The sequence below is a fragment of the Harpia harpyja genome, chromosome 13 (assembly GCF_026419915.1).
Source record: "Harpia harpyja isolate bHarHar1 chromosome 13, bHarHar1 primary haplotype, whole genome shotgun sequence".
In the NCBI taxonomy this organism is placed as follows: Eukaryota; Metazoa; Chordata; class Aves; order Accipitriformes; family Accipitridae; genus Harpia; species Harpia harpyja.
In genome coordinates, this window is record NC_068952.1 from 42206841 (window position 1) to 42233997 (window position 27157).

At 38.9% G+C, this 27157-nt stretch overlaps 1 protein-coding gene across 2 annotated transcripts in view; it reads right to left on the minus strand.

The window, feature by feature from the left end:
• The window catches only part of EBF2 (EBF transcription factor 2), a 150437-nt gene that overhangs the window by 13148 nt on the left and 110132 nt on the right, over nucleotides 1-27157 (minus strand). For both annotated transcript variants that reach the window (XM_052805697.1, XM_052805698.1), the window contains exons 8-14: nucleotides 16753-16870; nucleotides 14820-14950; nucleotides 14118-14244; nucleotides 5002-5090; nucleotides 3790-3855; nucleotides 3504-3681; nucleotides 1857-2042 (exon numbers count right to left, since the gene is read on the minus strand). In XM_052805697.1, coding sequence (XP_052661657.1) covers nucleotides 1857-2042; nucleotides 3504-3681; nucleotides 3790-3855; nucleotides 5002-5090; nucleotides 14118-14244; nucleotides 14820-14950; nucleotides 16753-16870 — 895 coding nt within the window. The remainder of the gene's footprint in view (nucleotides 1-1856; nucleotides 2043-3503; nucleotides 3682-3789; nucleotides 3856-5001; nucleotides 5091-14117; nucleotides 14245-14819; nucleotides 14951-16752; nucleotides 16871-27157) is intronic.

Below are 27157 nucleotides of genomic sequence, written 5' to 3' on the forward strand. Positions count from 1 at the left end.
AGTGCTTAATTCTTTTAAAATTAAGGGTGAGGATATCAGAAAATGGTAAGTCATCAAGGGAGAGAGAGTCAATATGAACAAACAGTAGACAGGAGTGGCCTGTCCACTTACAGTCTGTGCTTTGGAAATTGGGAAGGCCGGTAATTCCTTTAACTTCCTCAGCTTTTTAAAAAAGAAGATTTCCTTGGTTGGAGTTGAGGGGGGATGTTTAAGCTGTTGCCTAGATTTTAATCTAAATTGGCTTCTTTTTAAAGAAGTATCTTGCAAAAAAAAGTCCCATTATATGTCCAATAGCTTGTTAAGCAACTGTTTGCTTACCTTCCAAGAAAAATGTCAGCTATTTCTCAGCAAAACAAGGAACAAATAACCGTATTTCATGTGGGTTCAAGTGAATCCCCAAGTCTCATGGAAGTATTAGTTTGAAATTAGAACAACAATACACTGCAGACCTGGTCCTTTCCTTATTGAAGTCAATGGCAAAGCTCCAGAACAGGGTATCAAAAGTACCTGAACATCCTTTGAGTTGCATCTTAGCCTTAAATTACAGCTCAAACTGTGAGGATATTGTTTAGCAGGTTTCAGACCAGCAAGGAGCCTTCATCATCACTGCAAAGTGGGTCAGTCTTTATGCAGATGATGTGAATGTAAATAAAGTAGTATTTTTCAGGATACCAGGTGTTTTTCTGGAAAGGCATGAACCTGACATTATTGAGAGCTATACCCTCCATAAGCTACAGTGTAGGTAAATAACTAAATAATAAGTCAGTAAGTAAATAGCTGTTTAACTGTTCATCCTCTTTTTTTTATATATATATATATATATTTATATTTATATATATATATAAAACACACTTATACTCTTGCCAGAGGGAAATCAAGGCACGAAGAGTGACTTGCTCATGGTAAAACTAGTAACTACAAATGCAGCAATACTAACTTCCACAATTTAATTCCATCTTTGTTATTAAGGTAATATAGTTTCACAGGACATGGACCTGTTGGAGCGAGTGCAGAGGAGGCACATCGAGATGATCGGAGGGCTGGAGCACCTCTCCTGTGAAGACAGGGTGAGAGAGTTGGGGTTGTTCAGCCTGGAGAAGAGAAGGCTCCGGGGAGACCTTAGAGCAGCCTGCCAGTACCTAAAGGGGGGCTACGAGGAAGCCGGAGGGGGACTTTTTACAAGGGCGTGTGGTGATGGGACAAGGGGTAATGGCGTTAAACTGAAAGAGGGGAGATGGAGATTAGATGTAAGGAAGAAGTTCTTCCCGGTGAGGGTGGTGAGGCCCCGGAACAGGTTGCCCAGGGAGGTTGTGGCTGCCCCATCCCTGGCAGTGTCCAAGGCCAGGTTGGATGGGGCTTGGAGCAACCTGGCCTGGTGGAAGGTGTCCCTGCCCATGGCAGGGGGGCTGGAACTAGATGGTCTTTAAGGTCCCTTCCAACCCAAACCATTCTATGATTCTGTGAAATTAATCCACAATTCAGCTCTCAGTTATTGTTAATGCAGTTCATACACACAAAAAATTTTTGGTTTTTGTAATGGCTACTTGCTTAATCATCTAAAGTTGCAAATTGTACCTCATTTCTCACTGTGGCCTTTGCCACTTAGGAATCTATATAGGGATGAAAAATGAAGGAAAAAACAAGTAAGATTCAATATTCCTCTATTCTTCTTGAAAAATGGGAGCATTTTCTAGTTCATACTAAAAAATACCAGAACACAAATCAGAACCTTTTACAAAAATCTTCACTAAATCTTGAGAATTTTTCTTGAAAGACATCACTTGCTGCATTTTTTGATGTGGTAAATTAAATTAAGCAGGAACAAGAATCAAACATAAAAGAAGCAAAGTACATACATCCATAGGGGGATCCTGTTGGAGAGCCGTTAATGAATCCAGGTGAGCCTGGAACGCCCAGGTTTGACATGGGGACATTGCTGTAGCCATTCATACTATTGCTGGAAGTGCTGTAATTGGACTGTTGAGGTGTGGAACTGGATGAGTAACCTCGGGGTGAGATGCTGCTTGTGTTACGAATATAACCTAAAAAAACCCACATTTAAAATCATGTCAATGGATTTGGCTTAAAACTTACTTTCTCCTGTATATTCCCTGCTTAAATAAATTACTTACTTATTTAAGTAAGTCCAGATTAATGAAAACATTTAAGCAAGTACCATTAAATTCAGTAGGTTTTATGCACATGCTTTCAAGTTAAGCAATATTAAGTTTTAAAACAGCATAGGAAACTAACTTTTTGAACTGAACTGATGTATATTTTTCTAATCAGATTTGATTTGTTAAAAATTGAAATTTGTTCTAAGACCTGGAAAAAAATGTGTGTGCTTATCTTTTTCTGAGGTAGAATTTATAATATATGTGGGATTTTCTACAATTTTAGGGAGGAGGTTATACTTTTCAAATTACTGATGAAGGACAAAGAAAGCAAGTACATGACTAAGGGGAAATTATAACCCATAGATAGTTTGCAGCTTGACTTTGAAGGTACTCTACTTGTGGGAAAGAATACACTGGATAAGTAAAAACCATTTTTTGTCATAAAAAAGAATAAATCACATATTTGAGAACCAAAAGTCAGCCTCTTTTTTCTCCAGAAGGAGACTTGAAGAACGCTATAGCTATCAGCATTAAAGTACAAGGCTATTATTACAGCTGCAAAAGGTTTTTTCCATGGAAAAGCTTTCATTAGAAAGATGTGATCCAATAGCTACTTTAAAAGTGGTTACCATTTAGATATCATGTCAGGTTATTTCTGCCCATTTATATTATGAAGTTCTAATTCGGGACTAGTAAAACCTTATTAAAAAACCCAGCAAAATTATCTACATGATTACTTTTGACATGGCATATGTAATATTAACTTCATATTATGGCCTTGGAGTGTTAAACACAGCTATTAATGCAGTCAACCACAGATTGTAAGTTACTGGAATTGAGTGCTAAAAATCAAAATATTTGAGAGTCAGAAAATGCCCAAAGTTTATATTGCTCCCATGCTGTATTACTGTTAATATGTCATTTTGTGGGATGTTTTCTTAACAATCAATAATATATCTGGAGTAAATGTAATACATGCAACATATGCAAGTTGTTAAAATTAACACTGAAGAAGCCACCTTAAAAAAAAAAAAAAAAGAAAATTAACTGTGAGAGGGTTTTTTTCAGTTGCTCTCCTTGTCTTTTATAAAAACAGAGATGTAACAAAAAAAAATATTGAGGGGAACAGGGAGAGAATTCAGGGTTAAATTCGTATCAAAAAATACTCAAAAATTCTTTCAGCCATAGCTAATCTGGTGACTGAAACCTAGTACAGACATAGTATCATCCAAAATGCCACCACACATCCATTTCTAATGCTGACAGTTTAAAGCCATCTTTCTGTTCATGAGCTGAGCAGGTAGAGAAATTGTGAAACGACTGTGGAAGCAACTGTGATTGATTGATTCAATTTTTCAGTGTTTAAATTAACACTATATTACTTACCTTGGTTGTTCGCCTGTGTTGACTCTGAAATGCTGACTCCTAACTGGCTACCGTAGGAGTTAATTCCCATCATACTGCTGTGAGCAGGAGAGCTAGACAGTGCGGGGATCTGTGCGGGATTCCTTGGTACACTGTAGAGAGCTTCTGCGATGTCTGCAGCTCGTTTCAGAATGATGTCCTGCAGAACGAAAGGGACAAGTGCAAAAACGTGCTTGGAGAAATCTTCTAGTGTTTATTACTAAACCTCAACGTATACCACTCCCCTGTTGAGAGCAGCCATTCTGACCTGGTTGTTATGTGGTGTTCCATACAGTGCTTCAACTAGGTCAGCAGCTCGTTTCAATAGCATTTCCTGGAGGATGAGCAGATGCATAAAATTGAGATTTTAACAGAAAAGGATTTCAATGCAAATAAAACCATGGGCTACTATTTTCTGCAGTGACTAGTGTGTGTTTGTGTGTGATCATCCTGAAGAGTGGGTCCCTTAAGGAGCTGTTATTTGCCACTTACCTGAAAAATCAAACCCCTTACAGTATCTCAAACTAGACATCCAAAATCATCAGTCACTTTGGCAAGCGTTGACGTGTGTGCGATAGAAACGTCAACCGGCCCGGACTGGGTGGTGTGCCCAGGGCTCCATCTTTTTCTTGGAGCTCTCCAGAGTCCTGAAGCTGCTTTAAGCTCCCCAGCTTCAAACATGGAAACAATTTTCAGACATACCCAATTTAAATAGGAACTTCATTCCGTACTGAATTTCAGTATACTCTTTTGCATAGGCACATACAGATCTGATTAGTCTCCACACCCATTTATTTTTTCCTTAATAATGGTAACCAAACAAATAAAACATTTTAGCTAGTAGGTATCTTATGTTACCTCCGGTTGTAGGAAAAAAATTACAAGTATACTGTCTGTCTGAACACAATAGTCTTTCATCATGCAAAGATGATAATATGTACTTTTGGTACTGCACTAAAATCTAGGAATACAGTCATTAATGCCACTTGCATTGTGCTAGGTGCTGCATCACCACAGTGTGCAGTATTACAGATGATACATAAAATCCTGAGTTGTTACAACACGTGCATACTGCAGTTGTGGCTACAGAAACAGTTGAGCTTTAAGTGTTTTTACAAAAAGATTCCCTTAAGGTTAGACTTCTGCAACAAATCTTTTATGTCTACCATGTATCATTTAGGTTCAGAGACTTGCCAATATGGATAAATACAAAGGACCATGAATATGAACTGGAAAGATAGCTGCATTGGACTCTCATTTTAGCAGCAAAAGAAGTTCACAGACAGTGTTCGAGCTCTAGCAGATAAAAATTACTGGTAGCTGTGTTCTACATGATCACATTCTTGTTTGGACCTACAACTAATTGGTGAACTTCCATTCAGATGTAATTGTCATTTAAGATACAATTTTGTCTCTTTCACGAGTTAGAAGTCAAAAAACATATTTAGTGGGCTCGGTGAAATGCTTAGAAGTATTTTACCTTAGCTAGTCTTTCGGGGTCACCAGGATGTCTTGGGATGACCTTTTGCAGTCTTTGGAAACCATAATCTATGGTAGGTTCATTTAAAGCTGAAAGGAAAACAGAAAAAACCCACTATATTATATGAGAGTATATATCTATCTTTGTATGACTCTAAGTTTCATTACCTAAGAAAGATGGATTTCACAGCTGCTCCACAGAAAGCCTCTCATTGCCTGGGCTCCTAGAGGGTGTACATTGCCTACTGCTCAGGTGAGCCCTGATCACTCCGTAAGACAGGCTGAATAGTAAGCTAAGCTTTACAAGATCTTCTGCGTGAGGATCTTTAATCTCCTCTCAAAGATAATACTTACTCTACCGCTAAGAAAGCGGGGACACGCAAGCTGTTAATGTGGACCGTGTTATGCAGACCAGGTCCCCTGACTCCTGGTACCCTAACTCCGCCCATTTAGTTGTACAGATGTTTCTGCCATTATCTATATAATGAACTGCATGGTGCTGCTGGACAATCCCTCAGTGTGGCTGTAATTTGTTAAAGAATTAGTGATATCTTTCTGCTTACAGCTAAGCCCTGAAAGAATTCTGTGCATTCATGCGTATATACACACATGCCCACACCCCCTATGCCTGCTCATTCTGGTGGGCACAGCTGAACTGAATTTATGTGCTCATTTTCTGCCAGTATTCCAGAAAATGCATTTGGAGGCAGATATGTTGAACCAAATGACGAAATTTATGTGAATGCTGCATGCTATTTGCAAAACTTCTTACCAAAAGTACTCCAAAGGGTCACACTAGTGACTTTGGCTTACTCAAAACGAGAACAGAGAGTCATGACTTCTGCACTTAAAACTGCTCCAGTTTCCGATGCAGACTTCTCACCATCTATCAAAGGCTGAATGAATAATTTGAAAGATACAGCCGGGAAGCATTGTCACAAAATACTCCTTTAAGGCTGGGAGTATTTACTGTGGACAAAACTGACCACGGCAGTAATACAGCAAGTTATGGTACAAATGCAAATTAGAACAGGTCTTCTACTATGTTTGTTACACAGTCAGAAACCAAGAGTACCGTATTTGCTCATCCAATAAACACGTTACACACACGCCCCCCAACATTTTGCCATCACAAACTAGGGCACAGCTATTCATTAGACGCATTAACTTCTTCAATGGGGTATGGCTATTATGCATCCATAGCCACTTCACTGTAATGATGTTAATCTCTAGTGGATAAACCAAGATATTTTGACCCAGATCCTCAGTTAGTAATAGCTGGTAGAGCCCTACTGGCATCGCTGATGATTTCATAAAACTTCAGACACTTCAATGCTCTCTACCATGAAATCGTGGCAATAATCATCTAATTTCTGATTATTCAAAATTAAACTCCAAATTAATACAGAAATCAAAAGTCAGTTCTGTAGCATTCTGCATACTCATTGGCTTTGCCTCTAATATATTAGGATTACTAGTCTTTACTCATACAGTTGCAGGTATGTTTTTTAGAATTTCCTTATACTTCAGAATGTGCCTTATAATTCATATGACACATTCATGCTGAGAATCTTGCTAAGAATTCCATGACATGTTTAATAAGTAACTTATGTAAGTCCTTTAGCACTATCCTCAGTTCAGTGCTAGTTCTACCATTTGTGGTTCTTTCGGGGGAAAAAAAAAAAAAAATTTAAAAATAACTCATGAAATCAGCACAGCTGAAAACACCTGATTGCAAGAGACGCTGATGGCACTTACTGAATCTTCCAAAATATACTCAGCACCTTACAGGATAACCATCTCAGACACCAGAAGAATGAAACTATCAAGCGAGACAGACTATTACACTGATCCGGATTCTCTGTTTATCTGTGTCTGTCTCTGGTATAACAACATGAAGGTAAAAGGTCATATTCCCCACTGAGATACATTTTATATTTACTTTTTATTAAATAATTATGGCATGGCATGAAGTTTAAATATTACAAGAGATAATCAAGTGGGAATTGAGCAGAGAAAACCCAGACCTGAGAATTTAGTCTTGGCTATACTTAGAATGTCTTTGCTCTCCACTGGGAGCCATTCTGGTTTGCTTAAGGAGTTTAATAATACACACTTCAACTGCCACAGAATCTACATCCCATTTGGGAAGAGGGTTTTTCTTGGGGGGTGGGGTTTTTTTGCCAATAATCCTGAGAATTATAGGCCAATTCTCTCAAGAGCCTATACATCATTTCTCTTCTTGATTACAAGTCTAATCAGTTAAGTTATATATCTTAAGCTAAGCAAAAGCAATGTAAAATATATAGGAATTCAAACATATATGTATACATAGTTTACTAAAAATAGCTAATGGGAATATACAAAATGCTAATTCAGGAAGAAGAAATTGGCTATTCTTCAACAAACATTTTTCCAATGGATCGACATGGACGTTTTCATTCTGATAGATAAATAGCAGCAAATAATTTCTCAACAATGTTGAATTGTTCTAAGAAGAACTTGGCCATTTTGAATCAATGTATATATTATGTCTTTCAGCACAAAAGGTTTTCTGTACAGATTGCAACAAAATTGCCTACTACTAGTTTTACTCATTAATGAAACAAAAATATCTCATCATGAAATCCTGCTAAAAACCAACATCCAACATCTGTAGAAGTAAATGGTACCTTTTCAACTGAAGGGCAAGATGTAGAATCCACCAGCAAGTTTAAACAGCTTCACCACAATGCTACTTCCACTGAGAAAAGAGCTACTGGATCAGTAGTGATTTATCTATGCGTTACACAGAAATGTGCCAAAATTATATCCAAATGCTTTTGGGTTCATGGATTCAGAGACCGTAAAGGGGTCTGACGCAGAAGCAGACTGCTTGTTATTTCCTACAAATCAGATATCTGAAATGAAACCCACAAGAAAACCAATTCGGGTACAGCAAAATCCTTTCAGCAACTTTCAAATCCAGGCACATGGGGTCTCCTGAATTTCCCAGAGCGTAGTTTAAAAAATTGTGCATGACATGATATAACGTATGCAAAAAAGGGCAACCATCTAGTGAATAAACTACATTGTGGGTTAGTCTATAAACCTCACTCTAGCATAACTGTTGTAACAACAGAATTGTTACAGTCGGCAGTAGAGAGGTCTAAATGCCCCACAGTCTGCCAGACTTTATTTACGACAAGGCTTAAATAGAGGATGGCACAGCGCTTCCTCTTTTATATTGTTCCTTACCCTCCAAAATCCATGCTTTCATTGTAAATACAAGTCTCCAGCTATTATGACTCACTGGAATAGGAGAAAAAAAAAATTCTCACACTTGAGCGACTGATGCCGTGACATCTGTCTGCATTTGCAAAACCTGAAACAACAGCTCAGTCCCATTCATCTCAATGGGGACTAACTCAGATACCCAATGATAACAGTGCTGACATTTAAAGTATTAATTATTTCACCACACATCAAAGCACATAAGACTGTTGAAGGAAGATGATGTTATGAAGATCTGCACAATTTACTGTGAGTGACAGCTCATTCTGATATTGCCAGCGTATGCCTTGGGAGATGCGCACTCTCCCTCTCCGCCAATCAAAAAAGGGCCACGTTCAAGGACCTTAGCAAAGTTCTGCAGCTCATCTTTGCTTTACTCCATGAAGCAAACCAAAGGGTAACAAGTCCTCTGTTTGCAAAGTGTGAATGAGAAGAAACAAAGTATGCATACCTCTAGAAATACCCTGAACCCAGAAAACCGAGCCGGAGGGAGTGTAGTATTTGCAGTGTGATGCCTAAGCTTCTTAAAGATGTTAACGTAGAGAAAAAGGCACCAGTGGCCTTAAAGGCTTGAATTCCAGCTTTGCACTAGTGACTACCTTCACCCAAGCCAACAGTAAAGAGATGCTTGGTGTTCACCCTACAGAATAAAAACATTTCCATGTTGCCAGCTACAGAAGCTCGCTTGCTGTAATCATGCTAGTCCTGGTCTTGGGAGGTACATACATCCTGGTCAGCCTGCCTGAGGGGTACGTTGTGGTCGAGAGTTGGAAGGACGCTGCTAGAAGTGTACTGCAGCGGTCTGGTGTTACATTTGCTGTCTTGGTAACAGCTGTTCCAAACACCCTACTCCCAACACAGCGTTGCCTCCTATTGCATGTGTCTTTCATAGGTTAAAGCAGTGGAAGGAGCAAATGCTTTCTGTCACATCAGTTCTGGCCAAGAGAACTCGCTCTTCCAATTTGTAGAGCTCACTGCATCCTTGTAAGTGTTGTTTCCCACAAGCAGATAACAAGACCTTCTCAAATCTACTTACAAGCTTTCGCAAACCAGTACCCTCCTATCCTTGGTACTTGGCATAGAGACGGATACGGTGCAACCCGGGAATCCAACATATCCTACAGATTATTTTATATTGCATTGCTCTGACAAGTTAACCCCTGGAGGATTTCTGCTCAGCAAGGAAAATTATGTTCAAAACCTCCCTGATATACACATTTCCAGGTTAGCATCTCTATGACAAAGTAAAGGCAGAGCTGTGATCAAACTTAAGATATGAAAGCCTACGAGACATATCCTCAGCTGGCGTAAACTGATGTATGAGTTATTAAGGTCGAGGGAACTATAATGGAACTACTTACAGCAGCAGAGAATTTGAATTTGTGTAGTATTAAAAGCAGAGTATGAGGCTACTGCTAGATTAGCAGCAGAGAGCAAATGTCTTGTTAGTCTAGGAACAGCTGATGAAAGAAACATACTTCAGAACATGGAGATGTATGTGTAACCTGTATTCTCGCCAGATTAAGGTACACACGGGGACTAAATGTTTAGTTGTGGTGATTTAAAAATAGACTTTTTATCTCTCACTTTAAGTATATACTTAACTACTAAAGTATCTAAGTTGGTTCAGCAACTGCCATTAACATATAACAAGCCGTTTCTCTAGATTTTTGCTGTACTCTCTGGTACACCATTAGATGTCCATAGAATCCTCTTGGCTTCACTCCTATAAAAAAAGTTTTCCATCTGGGAACCTTATGGAAAAGTCCACACATCACATTTCAGCGATGAGAGGAATTTGATGGCTGAGTTGCAGCACCCTGAATGATAGCACTTAAGAGTGGAAACGCTGACAGAACCATAACTACAGCAATGCTAGCACAGCACACTTTGCAAGGAGCCTATTATAAATACACATTACAGGACGCATATGAGCTCCCCTAACAGCTCCACTGTGGCATTTAGATTTACCCTTGAAATTTATATCTAATTTTTATATTCATCTTTTCAACAGTTTATCATTTTCTTCTTCAAACAACCTGTCTTATTGTGACTCTTTAAAAAAAAAAGAAAAAAGCTCAAGTATAATCAGGTCAAACATTAATATTTGATTGTATATTAAATATTGAGGGCATAGGCAGATACACACAATACTAAGATCATTGTTTTTCTGCTTCCATGTTTTAGAAGAGTATTGGTGTTCTGGTGATTAAAGCTATGACTAGAACCTGAGACATCTATTCCCCCGTCCATCTTAAGCTTTCCTGTGAAACCACAGGCAAGCGGCTAATCTTTCGTCGTCCTTCTGTGGCAATGTCTCACCTAGAAAATGGAAGCACGTGTCTTTCTGTAACCGGTTGCCCATGTCTGATGCAGTGAGGCCCCGATGAACCCTCTGAGGTCTGGTTTTATATGAATAATTATTCTTGTTATACCTGTGAAGTACCTATAGCCAGCTACTCAGTATTTTACATATGACTTGACCCTTTGTGCTTTTCATCCGAGGTTATCTCTCAGCACTTAATAGTGATGAAGGACTTAATACAACATGACCCAGGTAGTACCGGGGCTGCTAGTTGCTGCTGCTGTTACTAGTTCTGACAGAACTACATCTTCCCGTGCTTTTAGTTTGCAGGATTTTACACTTTTCAGTCTCCTGGGCTTGATGCTAATGTCTCTGCATTTCTTAGGTTTTTGCCAAGTGCAAGCTGAATGTAAAGGGAAGGTATTTAGAGGAGAAATTCTCATTTATAGACGCAACTACAATTCAATAGCGAAGTGGTCTTATTTGCGTCTCCAAGCCTACTGCATTCTCTGATATGTTATCTGCAAACTTTGTGATAGCTAGGAGAAATATATTGCAATATAAAGTACTAAAAGTATCAAGAAAATAATAAACTTCAATTATCATGAAAAAAAACCCCAGATTTTCATTATGATGCACAGGACTACCTTACCAATAATTATAAAATCTATTGAACTTTCCTTTTCAGTATATGATATTTGTCTGCTACACTCTACCCAACAAATAGCTGCACTTCGTGCTGCTGCTGAGTATATTTTACAGAGTGCTATGGATACACACATGCATTCTGCGGACAGTGGCGTTTAAACAACCTGGTTTCCTGAGGCTGTCTTCTGTTAGCTTCTCTGCTGTCTAATAACATGGTTGAGCTCTTCATCCTTTCTTTCACTGGAGGATTAATTCAGATCTCTCTTACCAATTTCCATTTTCACAGAAATGTGCTGGAACTGTGCATCTTTGATGCTCCTACCTTTCTGATAAAATCTGATAGAAATCGGTCAAGAGGTTCAAAAGTTGTTGTGGAAGTTCTGAAGAAGACTTACAGGCAGAAGGACCTTGACTGCCTGAATATATCTCGCCTAGGTTAAAAATCAATGCATTTGTTCACAGCAGGATCCCAGCAGTTTTCTGACAGCACAGCCGCGGAAAGAAAAAAAAAATGCCACCATGTTATTTTCATAGCTTAGAAATTGTTTTTACTGCTATTAGCAGCAACAACCTGGGGGAATTCATTACACCAGTGAGCCTCTACCTAATAGCTGTGTTTATCATTTTGCCTGCCATGGTGGGAGAACTGCAGGTTCTTGAACAGACAGATTGAAAAGTTGTCTGTTCTACCCTCGCTCTAACAGCTCGGCATCTTCTGTGAAATGCTGTTTTGTAACATATGGCAGTAAGCACCCACTCACTCTTCAGAGAATGCTAACAGATATCCCTATGCCAATAACAGCAGTAAAACAGGGATAGTATATTTAACTTTCTTCTCTTCTGCTGGCTCCTACATGCATCTTCATGTCCATTTTTTGTGGAAGCACTCTAATTAACATGGCAAAGAACTGCACTGCAGTCTGACTCAAGTCCCCCCTAGATGGTACAAGCAAGTCTTGCACTTAAAACAGCTTTACAATAATAACACAACTTTTCTTCATAGAGGAATGCACATTTCTACTACACATCTCTGTATCACTTCGTTCCTAAACCTCTTTCAACACAGGTGCCAACAGCACACAGACGATGGCCCTCAGTAATGCTTGTGTTGAAGACACTGTGAGAGCAAGGCCTCAAGAAGCAGAAAATGGCATAGAAGAACTTTACATTTAAATCTGTACTAATAACTGAAGAATTAACAGTCTCTCCTCTGAAGATAAATGCATCAGGCCTAGCGCAGCCTCTGCAAGCCCTGTACTTCACAGGAATCAATGACACCGTTTCCTTCGCTTACAGAGTGCCAGACTCCGGTAAGTTAACCTGTCCCATCGCTTTAGAAACACGATTGTATTTGCATGCAGATTTGAATCTTTAACCTGTTTGATGGCTTTGCCAGTTCCCTCTCAGGAAAAGAAGATAGGTTTAACCTGCTCAGACATCAGATTCATCTTTTCCCAGAGACCAGTGAATCAATGCGCTGCCTTAGAAGAAAACGTATTTCAAAAGCTTTTGGCCAGATCATGATCTCACAAGCCCAGGAATAATTCCAGAACGACTTTGCACTGCGCTGGAGTTATTTTGGTGCAAAATCAGAAGAAAGTCCTAATCTCTTTGAGCTTGATTCAAAGTCAGTTTCAGTCAATGGATGATATTTCAATACCTTCAATTAACTGTGAGTCAGACCTCTAGCATAACAAAAATAATCCTTTGTCAGTTAGGCTTATATTTCATTAGAGTACCTAGTATTATATACCTATAATTGAAGACTTAATTCTTGCTGCATATTTCTAGGTGTGGCAGTTGTATGAATAAATACCTTTCCACATACATAACTAAACACTAATTTAGCATGTGTAGTAATAAGAGTTATGTAAAACGGCATAAGGCAGTAACAGGATCTTCACAAATCTGGTTCCTTCTAAAGTCCTGAAGTGTTAGATTTTCCACTTTTGGAAAAATTGTAACTAATTCACTCAACAGGTGGTTAAGTTTTTACCTTAAAATTTTTAATAAAAATTTCTTAGACCTTCATTATTATTTTTGATTTAAATTATGATTTAAAAATTGACAACTATAGTACACAAAGATTATTTAATGAGGATTGTTGGTAGTAAGAGGCTTTAAAAAATTAAATAAATCCTCCCATTTTGAGAAATCTGAATATGATTTGGTGGGAGCAAGTCATTCAACCTAAATATAAGTCCACCTTTTAGAACTTGGCACACCATTATTCTCCAGCCATGCTTAATAGGCTTCAGAAACTTTAGTGTATATGTCATATGCCATCATCATTGCTACTGATACTGACAGTTCAATGAGATGGTCATCTGGTCCCATCTGACTTTTTTCTTTCAGATCTATAGGTAATGTTTTCCTGCTAGCAGAGGTGAATATAGGGCACTAAAGAAGTTGATAATCCATTTAAGAATAAAAAAACCCCAACAGATTTATTTTCCACTCAGCTCATTGGCTTCTCTCGATACAAGATGCTCTCCTTGTCCTCTGGGATTATCTTGAAAATGAAAGGTTAACCCCGGTGAGAAGGAAATGTAAAATAAATACTATTATAAATAAAACATCTACCAGTATGTAGAACAATGCTATCATGTTGCTGTACACTCAATATATCTATAGGCAGACCCATATCATAACAGCATGAGCTCTAATCTGGCAAAAATATTAACACATGTAGTAACAGTGCCTTAACACCTCTGCATAACAATGAAGCTATCTCCTTACATGTCCAAATGTCACAACTAGCAGAGTGGCCTTCAAACAGCAAGAAGCTAAATAAATAAAGCAAGCAAGCAAGCAGAGAGTTGTCAATACTGATTACCAAAACAAAGAAGCTGTGAGCTCAAGCTCCTCTACCGTATATCGCAATCACCTACCTGTGTAAATAAACCTGCCTGGTGCGCCTTTGCAAAACTGTTTGGATTTGTATGATAATGTCACTTCAACCACCCCGGGAATGTGACGTGGAGGTGTCTGAACTCGAATGGCATGAGGCGTGATAAGCTAGGAAATAACAAAAGGAGAGGCACAATTATGACATGTCCGTGTTATTCCCCCTGCTTTCGCTTTTCACCCTCCAAACATGCTTTATGAGTAAATGCATTGCTTATTCCTATATAGGAGACACTATAGATCAGGCAAGTGATACATCTGGTCTAGTTTCTTGCCTCTGGGAGAGGAAGACATATTTTAGGATAAATTGTCACCAGGAAAATAGTGCTGGTTTTGCCCGTTGCTTAATTGCTGGCTTATTTCTGGACCCAGAGGGAATTCTTTCTCCTTCCCAAACTCTAACCCTTTCTTTATTTCTTTACCTTTACCTGTCTCCAGACGCCTAGAGTTGTTCAATTCCATTCTGGGTGTTACTGAGCAGTTGGTCTCAATAGTATCACATAGCAAGGAGTTCCACAGAGAAAACACGTTCCATTAATTTCCTTCACACAGGTTTATATGGCCCACCTTACACAGCACCATTTTTGTACCATTATTGGAATAGGAATTAACACTGTTCCCCTTCCATTTTCCTCAGAAAAGGAGTGTTTCTTCAAGTTTAGCAAGTGGGAGGCACCTCTACCTACCTCACTCCATACAAGCATGGTTCCAAATACAACTTGCAGCCCATCGAAGAAGTTATCTCCAATAATGATCACCATCGCCCCCCCTGTAGTCCAACCTTCACTTGGGCTGATTGCTTTGATGCACGGTGTGGCTAAACCAAACAAAAAGGACATCACAGCATCAGGTTATGGGTGTTTTTTTTTTTCCCCACACACAGCTTTGAGAGACTGTTCTCAATACTGGGTGTAAACCCTTGCAGGAGATGGGTGCAAGCAACTTCCGTGCACATTAAGCGGTCCTAAGTCATATTGAGGCAAACCGTAGCTTAGAGTATCTTCACCTGTCTGCTCCTGGGAGTTTCCACACTGCTGCAGCTTCACGGCTGGCATGAATTCCCTAGTGCGGACAAAGGCCTAGGACAAGTCCCCTCCAGCCATTCACCCATGAAGGCTGCTTTACCATTCCACAAAGCCCAGTAAATAAATAAATAAATAAATAAATAAATAAATAAATAAATAAATGTTTTCTGCCTTGCTAGTGTTAATTACTTGCCTATTCATTACTGGCACTTAACATTGTGTCATTAAAGCCTAATAGGCCAACTGTAGTGGGTGTAAAAATGAAACGCTTAAATGATTGTGCAGAGGCTGTTTAAAAAAACCCCCACTCATTAGCATATGATCACACAAAAGCTAAACCCTGTGGAAAGAGGTAGATTAAGATTTCTTAAGTTTATCAATGGGTAAAAAAGATATGGGAATATCAAATGTTTCCTCCAATTCCTACCAGGAGACAATTTCTAATAGTTTTCTTGATTTTATAGAGTAGATTTTTTTTTTTTCTTCTCTCTTCCATATGTTCAAGGCCTCTGGACTATACAGCCCATCAGGAACCCAATATGGTTTCCAGGCCATAACCAAAGTCAATCCATCACTCCATTCCCAATGTTGACAGGGTCAGAGGTGGAGGGGAACTTTGGCAGTGCTCCAAAAACACGAGACTCCTTTGAACAGCCAGTCAATCACATCCAATCAGTCAAGGAAAAACTGGATGGCTTCCTAGGCTAGGAATCCTGGGATTTTCCTTCTACCATTTCACTGCCCGCTGGGGGAGAATTAACACCGCTCTGAATTCTTTACTGATTCAATCATTTTCTTCCAGTTCATTAATTCTTCTTTTAGGTTGATATAGGGCACAGTTAAGAAGTGGGGCAGCAAAACATTATAATGAAATAATATCCTTGCTTGTCTTTTCTACTAACATCACTAGCTCTTCTCACTTTCACTAGCTGCAGGGGAGGGAAAAGTAGACACAGATAGCATTTTCTACTAATTTTGAGTACTGTCTGCGTGAGAGAGGTGGAATGCGTTGGTAATGAATGTACGGGAAGAGGGAGAGGAGGGGCCAACCATTTTGAAGCTTAACAGATACAAATATTTGTAATTGCTTTAATATAGTCCAAAACCCATCCTGTAGCCAGCCATGAGTCTTGCTTAGCCAAACAAACTAAAATCAATTAGTGTCAGTTTTCTCCTGCGCATTGTTATGCTTTGCACATAGTTTGTTTAAGGGAACTAGTGACACTTTTTCATACACATCTTGTGCTGTAACAGTTCTGTTTAACTAAGATGTCATGTTGCCTAATTTGCCTGAAATCAAATCTATCCCAGCTGAATGAGAAGTCTGAAATTTAGATAATTCTTAGTGTTTCTGTGTTTTTCATCTTTGCAGTACAGACTAATTAATAAACTGGCGGGGGGAGTCTCTTAGATGTAAAGAGGATCATATTTTGCATGCAGTAGACACTGTTTTCCTGCCTCTTCCTTCTCTAAACCCCCGAGGTTCTGTAGTGCCCCTTAGCTCTCCTTCCCTCCTGAAAACAAATAGAAATTGAGGAATGGGCAATATGCTTTTGCATTCATTTACATACTGTTCTTCATACAAATATCCTACCTTCTGAGGGGTCAAGTCTCCTTGCTCTCCGTCCATGCTTGGAGTTGTTGTGAACAAACATATTGTCGGACACTGCCAGTACGTGTCCATCAACATTCACTGTTGTTGATAGCACAACCTAGATATTTAGAAAGGGAAGAAAAAGGAAGGAGGCAGGTAAACAATTTACTGTGAAATTTAACTTGTTAAGGATTAATTATTCAGTTTAGTTAAAACCTGTTCTGTTTGTAAAATGGCATCATGTCCTGCAGTGTTTACTCCCTAACAAGAAGGGGAGAAAACATTTTCGGCCTTCATTCTATGCATTAATTCCATTTAACATAGCATCCTAAGGGCGGTATAGAGCTCTTACTGTATAATGAACCAGCTACTGCAGGTGGCCCTAAATTTAGTTTCCTATGATGCACTGTAGCATAACTGATGGCAAAGAGGTCTACATATACCAACACGGAGGGCAGGCGGCAGAGCACCACAGCAATTTGCCCTCTGATACATACATGCAGATTCAGAGCCATCTGCTGTACTGCGCACACATGCAAATGTATCCGCATCTGCTTCAAAAATACAGGTCTCCGTTGACTGAGCAAAATGGAAACTCCTACTATGTGAAAACAGTACCTAATATGTCTGGGTTTTGACATATGCATGCTTAGTCCCTTTTGAAAATCATCTGAGCCTGAGGACCCCAAATCAAGCAGCAGTTTTTAAACCTTAGCCTCCATGACTTATGTTGTTGGGCTCCAATAGCATATGAATTCTTAGAGGAAGTAACTGTATATGTTAATTAATCCCACTTAGTTTTCCCTTTACAATACAATACCCAAAGCTGTAAGTCCTAAAAATCCTGAAATATATGTGCATTTAAACCACAAACTTTTAGGAAAAAAATTAACAAACTGCGTTTTAACTACTGAAAGAAGATGCATCTCCTTGAAACTTTCAGGTTTCGGCCATTAGTTGGTGTAAATCAGCTTAACTCCATTCAGCTGCCACACAGCTACAGTAATTCACAGCTATTGAGAATCTGACCCTGGATGTGTTCATGAATTTTCACAGATACAGCTGTCATAGTCTAGGTAAGAGAATGTCAAGCTCTAATTGTTGATAAAACTATATTCAGCATATAGCAGGAGAAACCTTGCCCTCCTACAGGATTATGCTAGCTTAAAGAATACTTTCTTTCTCGAGACAAGTTTAATTCATTCCAAAAGGCTCTTGTCATACTGTACGCTTATACTTCTCAAGCATTCTTGTCACAAAATGTGTTGCTTTTGTGTGCCAACTGATTTCATCATTGCACATTTGGGTGGAGTGAGACTCCTATCCAAAGTGAACATTTCCCGCATGACATAGCTGAACCCACTCAGATGCACTTCATTATTTTCCGTTAAACAATGGAAATAAATTTTAATCTCTCACTGGCCAGCACAGAGCACACTATGGCAACAGGGGAATAGACCTGAATTATTCCAGTGTCTGAAATATTTACGACAAGTGTTCAAATTGTAACCAAATGTAAATAAAAAGTATACCATATATATACAGTTACACTATATAATATATACATATCTGAACTCACATACACAAGGTATGTATGTGATAAACACACCCCCACATGCTCTCAGTATGAGATCTTTATAATATGTGCAGACTTTAAGTATACACATATTCCCTGTTTGAATAACCATTTGGGTGTAAATGTTGTGCACAATACAAGAGCCACATTTCAGTAAGAGTTGTAGAGATCCCTGTCGCGTGAGTAATAGCAAGAAAGAGTCCTCTGTTTAGAAGATAAGTGCTGAGCATCCTCTATTCCCTGAGCCAGCAGGAATGGAAGATGCACTTTTAGACCTCTCTCCATGAGCGGTTCCATTTTTATTCACCTCTCCCATTCATCACAGGAGGGTCAAAGCCACTTGGCATTTCACAGGCTGGGACCTAGGGTAAATAAATACAGCATTCACAGGGACAGGACAAAATGCAAAGTTCAGATCTGGACCAGAACATTCTCAAAGTTTTGGACCTTATTTGCAGTAATCTCTAAGGAACTGTTGAAATTCAGCAGAGACCTTTGTCATCTTTGCCACAACACTGCTAGCCAACTCATTATCAATGATGTGAAGTAAGAACACGTGAGATTGTGGACATAAAAATTACTGAATTTCTTCACTTCGCTCCAGTCATTCCCTCTTGCCTGATGAAGATGACAATCCAATTGTTTTATACTGAAGATTAAAAACCAATGTTTTACGGATAAAAGGAAGAGGAATGCGCATTCCACTATGGTCTCTAACTCCCAGGCCCTTCCCTTTCACAAGCCAACTGCTTTCCCCCAGTGAGTATTTCCTGGGTCATGAAGGGTGACCCTTTCCATCTGGAATCAATCAGTCAACTCCTGACAACTTCCTGAAACACCTCACTCCATTTCCTGTTCTCTCCCCCTTCTCTCTTTCCCCCTGGTTTGCTTCACTCTTCAAAACTGCAGGCCACAGCAGCTTAATGTTAGAGGGTCAGACACAGTTAGACTCCAAAACACTACACAAGAACACCTTTGACCTTCAAAAATCTTTACATCTTAGCTAAACAAATCAAGGTCAACGTTTCTTACCATTACCTTGTTAACCATTTCTATGCATTTTTGCCAATACCCTTCTGAACACATATTTATCAATAACACTTGTTCTCCTAACATCGTAAAACATTCCAGGCCTTTTTTTTTTTTAAAACCTGTATTTAGTGCCGATGAAAGGTGATGTGCAAACTTCCCCGGAGATTTAAATTCTCAGATTTGTCCACAGCACTTGCAAATTACTGGCAGATGGTTTTGGTGCATTTTTCTTTTCCTGATCTGATGGCACCACTTCTTGTGTATGAGAGTTTGGCTTCTATGCCTATTCAGTTGATGGTCTTCTACCTCAAATCAGTAGTTAATGCAAGATGTAATCCTAAGGGAATGATCCGAGAACACCAAAGTATGGCAGATAGGCCATGGGTTCCAGTAATTGTAGCTGAGGGCCAAATTTGACACAGACAGCATAAAGACTAAAGATTGTGTGCTGCCCCACAGCTGGATCAACCCATCACCTCTGTTGGAGTTTCAGAGGACAACCAATCAAGCAAGAAATAGAGAGGGCAATGTGTTATTCCTTCATCCATCCAAATGTAGGTTCCATCTCCAGGAACAGTGAGGGAGTTACACGCTTCTAAGCGACGTTTTTGGCAGTTCTTAAGATTCTCTCTGCAAATCTGTAAGGGTCTTGTTATTAGCTAGGAAGCCACAGACATAAAACAATGATTCCCAAGCAGTACTGAAGAAATGCATGTGCTGTATCTCCACATTATTTTTGTTTCCCAGGTGGATTTCTGCAATGTAATCCCTGCTCAAAAACCACAATGAGGGTTCACCTACCGTGACATTCAGACAAACCGTCTTTAGCACATTAAACTCAGGTTTTCCGAGCTGCACTGCCCCTCTCTTGCTCCCCTGCAAAGTTCTAAGTGTTGTATTTCTTTACAAAGCTTTACCTGGGTACTACAAATTTTCCTCTCCCATCTATACATTATATCAGTATTTCTATATTCTAAAGTATGCTCCTCTTCAAATCACATATATGCAAGTAAATACACATCATCGTATATATAAAAGCTGTATCACTCATAGACACCTATTTAGACATATGGTACAAACATTCCAGGCATACAGGCATTTACTTGCATGTAACATATCTCATCACTGTGTAAATGATCTCTCTCAAAAAATTCCTGTTACCATTCCAAGTGTGGAAAAAATTCTTTATGACATTGTACATCTGGAAACAATATTACATTCCTGATGCACTTTCCCTTATAACTCTCTAGTCACAGCACCATGTTATTTTAACTTTTCAGAAGAATAACTACTATGAGGATTTAAAAAATTATCATCATTATTATTATTTTCCAGCTGGGTGGAAGAAAAGATGTCAGGCCTCATCCTGCTGTCTTCACTTGGACAGGGCTCCCATTGATGTCAATAGGCGTTTTGGTTGAGCGAGTAATACAGGAGTAGATGCTAGAATATAATGTGTTTGCTTCATAGTTGGATTAGGAATAAGATAAACAACGTGAAAAATGCCAGCAGCCTCTCTCTGCTCAAAACCTCCATTGAATTCTTTGGGAAATCCTCCCTGAGACCCTGAGCCTGCTGCAAACTCTAGGCTAACAGAAAAAACTATGCACATGGCCTTCATTTCAGGAATGGGGCCTCCTAAGATTCTAGGGGCACAAGGGTAGGAGATAACTCCTGGGTCACTGACATGTCGTCTCCTGCTATTACAGACAATCAAACCATGAGGCTACTTTTATAAAATTGTCTTCAACCATTTCAAGCTTTTGCCTTTGGTACTCCCCTTGTTTTTAAAGCCTACTTGTCCTGGTGGTTAGGGAATTTATGGTTTACAGCCTAAATTTATTCTTAGTCAGTTTATACTTAATGCTAGCTTTAAAATTATTATTTCCCATTCTGATCTACCTTAGGATATTTTTAGACAGCAGTTATGTCCCTTCTCAGTGCATGTCACTAAAGTATCTAAGCCAAGCTCTTGTCCATTCCCCAGTCACCTTAATGACCCGTTCCTGCACCTGTTCCAATTTCATTTGCATTCTCTTTTGAATATAGTTAAACCAGTATATTGTATTCCAAACAAGAAATCAGTGGGGTACAATGGTACAAATGCATCCTTCTTGCTACTGGCAAAGCTTACCTGAGACATAGTAGAATCTAATCTGTGGTTTGTTTTTAATAGACGATACACAACTCTGGCAACTCACTGTCACAATGGCTATTTGGTCTTCAGATGTGAGCACATTAAGCTCCTTGAGTGTTTTTTCTTTTGCAGTTGCAGTCAGTCCTTCCCTTACCCAGATAGAATCTAAAATAACATCGCCTTTTGTTGGGTCAGTCACTATTTGATGAAGAAATCTGCCACCCAGTAATAGCTCTAGACTCTGCTGATACCAGTTGCATTTGTTTCACAATCTATACCTGGGAAATTAGTCTCTCATAATGACATTAGTCCGTGTAGTATTCATCTCTCTAACAACAGTTCAGCGATTTCTATCCATATCCAAATCTGACCGTGGGGTCTCTGGCACATTCTTTCACCATCAGTCTGAAAAGGATTTTGATTTAGACCAGTTATGTTTCATTCTTGCTATCCCTCTTTATTTCTTACAGTCTACATTCCTAACTCACAACATTATCCCACCACTCTTACCCATTTTTCTTTTTCCTGAATGACACAGTTCCTTCAGCGCTTCGTATTAGAAGCTAGCTGGGTGAATTCTCAAACACAGCCTGCTTTGCTCACGTGCCCGATGATGAACTGATCCAACCACTCTGAGGTCAGGAAGGAAACCTCCCCAGGGATACACCTTGTTATTTTTCCTTTCTCTTTCTCCCTAGAGCACCTAGAGGGGGATACCTGCCAGGAAACATTCCATGTCATGATTTCTGCTGAAACCAGAGGGCAATTGCTGACCTTTCTCTTTTTGTTTCTAAAAAAGCATGTTGGTTCAAAGATGACCATTGTTAGTATTGATGTTCTGCTGCCTTGTACCATTCTCTCGACCATGGCACTGTAGGATCTGTTTAATCAGTATGTTACTGGATGAAGCAGAATTCCCAATCAACAGGAGTCTAATGCGTTAGCACCAGGTCTCAGCTGAAGCATTTTAGCTGAAGTGCCTCATCTTAATTCCACAGAATTATTGTCCCCCATTACACACCGGTCGTTACCATTAAGTATCATTGGGCTTCAATCAAGTTCTCTAGGAGAAGTCCTCATTAAATGGAGGGCATCATATTTTTTTTTTTTTATTCTGTTCCCAGGAGAATCACTCACTGAGAATACAGCAATGACAGTAATGACAATACCTATGTAAACTCAGATTTGCAGATTAGCTGAACTCAAATAGTCAGCACTAGGGTTTGAATAGGTGATTTTAGCATGCTTTTTGTTTCGGTTTTCTACTGACAATCTTTATTCAGAACTATTTTATTTGATAAATAACCAATATTTGCTTCAGTTAAATTCACAAGGACATATTACTTGATCTGTGTATGTATTTGAGCAGCCATCAAGTAACCATGAAAATATCCATTAGTTCTAGAAAGATTCCCTTTCCCTGCTTTAGCCACTGACAGACATTGAAGTAGTGAGTGATTCACAATAAAATTATGTTACTAGTGGGGAAAAAAAAACCCACTAAAATAATGATCACACATCCTTTAACTTCTGAGGTATAACCTTTTTTCAACAGTGGAAAGTCTTTGTATTTGATTTAAAAAAAAAGTAAGTTAAGAGATTTTCATTGTATCTTTGAAGCTCTACTTAATATCAAAGCAAATTTCAAATAGTTAATGTGATCACAAAGCAGCTGGTGTTGCTCTCCAAACTAAAGAATTATACTAAAAAAAAAAAAAACCACAAAAAACCCCAAAAACCTCTTCAGGCATCTGGAGCTGTATTAAATTTACAATGCCGTGTTAATGTAACCTTTCCATCCCTTTTTCTCCCCACCCCCTTTTTTTTTAATGAGCGTGATATAAGTGAAATCTAACATTTAATTTAGTTTAATATATTCTAACTATACTATAAAATACCTAAATCTTATATCTAGAAGTGAGGCTGAGGCCAGGCTCAGAGACTGGATCCCAACACCCTGGAACTTTGGTTATCAGCCAAACCAAGTCCAAACTGTGTAGCTTCACACCCATCTCTAATCAGAAGCATTAACTTGACACTTTTCCAGACATGAGTAACCACTCTTCCATGCTGGAAGAACTCAGTAAGATGCATTGTACAGCACTATTTCCATGTCTCTCATTTATATTTGTGTCTCAACAACAAAGCCTGAGTTTTGGGCTTTCATTCAATCTCCATTAAAGAGCAAAAATGTTTTTTGATGAGACCCTTTCAGTTCCAGGTTTCAGTAGCAATTTAAATGAGAACTTTGACATAAGGATTCTCTCTTCTGTTTTCTTTAATGACCATAAAAAGAGTATCTTAATGCCTCCTGGAGATCTGACAAGCACTACTCCATTGAAAATGAATATATTTGGTTCTGCAGAAAAACGTAGGTACAAATTAAAAGATACTCAGCTGAGCATCGCTGCAGAAGTCTGTTTGCATAAGGAAAGTTAAATGCGTGGAAATGTTTGAAAGAGGAGGGCCTTAGTGACAACAGCTGTACAAATAATTTACTAGGAAAAAACAATAAAGGTTTTAGATGTGGCCCAAGAATAAAACATAATGAATTAAATCATAAAATGAATAAAGTACCCTACTGCACTGTGCTTTTTAACCCTCCTTTTACTCTGCTCACATGTTCCTGTACTGGTAGGACAAACAACCGTCCTTTCAAACCTAATAAACAATTCTGCACATTAATTAATTTGCCTGATGTAAGTCATAACAACTAAAATGAAAATGAACATGTTCACAGTGTGCAAGCACACCACTAATATTTGAAGTAATCTATCTTTTTTCCCCACTTCTGACTTTAAGGGTAGCTGACAGACCATGCTCAACAAGCAGCAGGCAAAAAAGTGTTTGCCCAAATTTAAAACCAAAACAAAACACAAACCAAAAAAGGAACCCAAAAAATCAACAACAAAAAAAGGAGGATCCAGAAGACAGAGACAGTGGATCATTCAAGAACACTCTTGACTTTAGTTACATTCAAGGAAGTCATGCTTCTACCCTTAGAAGCGAGGCAGGCAGAAAACAAGCTGTCTTTGCTTATTGTCTTTACAGTTCATCATGGCTAATTTCCTTTGGAACATAGAGATTTTTTACTCCCAATGTGTAATATTTTACCAATTGAACTACCTTTTGTATCTTTTTTTATACATACAGACCTCTGTAGCCCAGAACAAAGCTCGTCAACGGATGCATCCAGTTATGAACAAGCCTGAACGAAGATCCTGCTTTCACCCAAAACCTCAAGCATTTTGCAATTTGTCTCAAAGGGTTCATTTTTGTAACACTGAAAAAAAGTCTTGTTGACATTTTTGGTTTTGACAAAAAGCAAGCTAAACCTAGTGGTTTTGCCCGATCTTGATTAATTTGGGGGTTTGAACTTAAATCTCACAATGAAATTCAAAGGGTATGAACTCACATGGACTGAAAGTGCAAAAGGAGTTTAAGTAAGCCCTGCAAAACAGAACCAGAGAGTTTCACTTGGGTCTCTTTTTCCAGCTTGGCATGTTGTAAGGCAGAAAACCCAGATGAAGAGTCTATCCCAGCTCATTTTCTTCTCCAATATGCTGCTGATTTTGGTACAAAGATCAAAAGCAAGGCCATACTTTCTCATATACAGGTGGATGGAATGAAGGCGTTCCATCAGGAACCACGTGGGTGCTGCTGTAAGACTCATTTCTGTTTCCCTGTTCGATGTTTCACTGAAACTTGAAGCTCTTTAGGCTCTATAACATCACGATTTGGGGTGTGGAGATACAGAGGTGAAACAAAGAATAAGGCTGATACTAAAGAGAGATTTCTGCCAAAAACCCCTAGATCCAAAATTCTCCTGCAGTTCAGCAGGATCAAAATCTAGGATTTTAGTTTCACTCCTCACCACAGAGAGGGGACAGCTAGCGTGCAACTGAAATCAGATATGAATTTCTTCAGTGTTCAGGTGTGTTTGGATCCAGTATTTATATTTGGCTGTTACGACCAATATTATTTGTAATATGGCAGTGCCTAGAATCCCCAGGTGCTAATCAGGATACCCTTGTGCAAGATTTTTTACAAACTCATAACAACAAAAAAAGAAACTCTGTATTTGTGTTTCATTACATTCCACAATCAGCTATTCTAGCTGGCTGTAAGAGCTAACAAGATCTGTTTACACGCTATAAACTGGGTTTTCCTTTACTCACAGATTTTTTCGCGTTCTTGGCAGATGATATCCAATTGGTGTTTTTTCTTTATGGCAATTGCCACTTGAAGAAAAAAATCAGCACAAATTTCCTAACAATCAGCACCTCTTTTTTTTCATGTCTTATCATCTCTAAAAACAGAGAATGAAGAAGTCACTGCAGCCTCTTTAAAACACTCGTGAAAAAAAATAAGTTGGTCAGGAATTTTTCTTTAAGTTTACTTCCACTCAAAACAAAAAATTAACAACTCTTTTATATTTTTTGCCTACATTTCTTTAAAATTTTTTGAGCTTTCAAAAGCTTTCATTTTGCAGTATTTCTCTTAACAGTTGATCTCTTATTCTTTTTCTTTTTTTTTTTAATAAAAATATACCTCCTGTGAATTTTTCATTGCTAGTAAAAGTAAAAAAAAAAACAAACAAAAAAATCACTTGGCTATGAAAACATGTTTTGGTGGAAAGTTTTAAACAACTCTGTAAACTCCTGTGGAGTTTTAACTTCATTCATAAACAAGGAAACTGATGCAAGTGCCCAAGTAATGAAACGTGAATTGCCAAACCTAAGGATGTCACCTTCCCACTACAAGGCTTGTGGGTCTACGAGAAAATCACACATCCCTCAATAAGCTAAAATCCTCTTTGTATCAGGGATGTGACACAGTGAAGGTACAGTAATAATGATAATAAGCAGTAACAGCATTTACAAGGACAGTCCTGATTTTCATCAGTAGATTTCAAAGGCTCTGGCTGACAAAGCATGCATGCAGTTTCTCAAATGCTCTCCTGAATCAAGACCACAAAATTATCCAAGGTGAGCAACCCCATTTACAGAGGTGGAAATATATACTAAAAGAATGGAAAAATGGCTCGTTAAAGGTCACCCAGCAAATTAGCGGTACAGTCCAACCATCTGACTCGCAATCTTCTATCCCTTTTGCTAGACCATGCTGCCTCACTCTCAGTTGCATGAGAGTTAGTTCTAGCATCACTTCTCTACAGCGTTCTCTGCCGTGCCATCTTTCACACTGCACAGAGACATGCCAGTGCATCCAGGACGTAAAAGGCTTGAGCATTCCATTTACATTTGTGTGAGGGCTAAGTTACAGGTAGAACACTTATTTATTAAATGTAGTTTCTTAAAAGGTTAGGGTATGAAAGATGGGAGACCGTGTCTGCCTTTCTCTTCACCAGTGACACACTTCACCTCCTTCTGTGTTTTTATTAGCTGGTATTCACAATACATCAGCGACAGCTATGATGAAACCAGTGGCAGATTTCAGAGCAAAGCAGCTGGGTCATTGTCCCATGGGTCTTGTTGCTTTGCTGCGTGAGATCTTAAAGTGACCATCACTATTTTGGCTTCTTTTTTTAAAGAAGCTGAAAGGGAGGGCATGAGAGTGTTAAAAGGCAAAAGAGATGGAAAGAGATAGGGAGCGGAGGGAAAATGAGGAGACTGCTTGTGTACCACGTACAGAGCTACTTT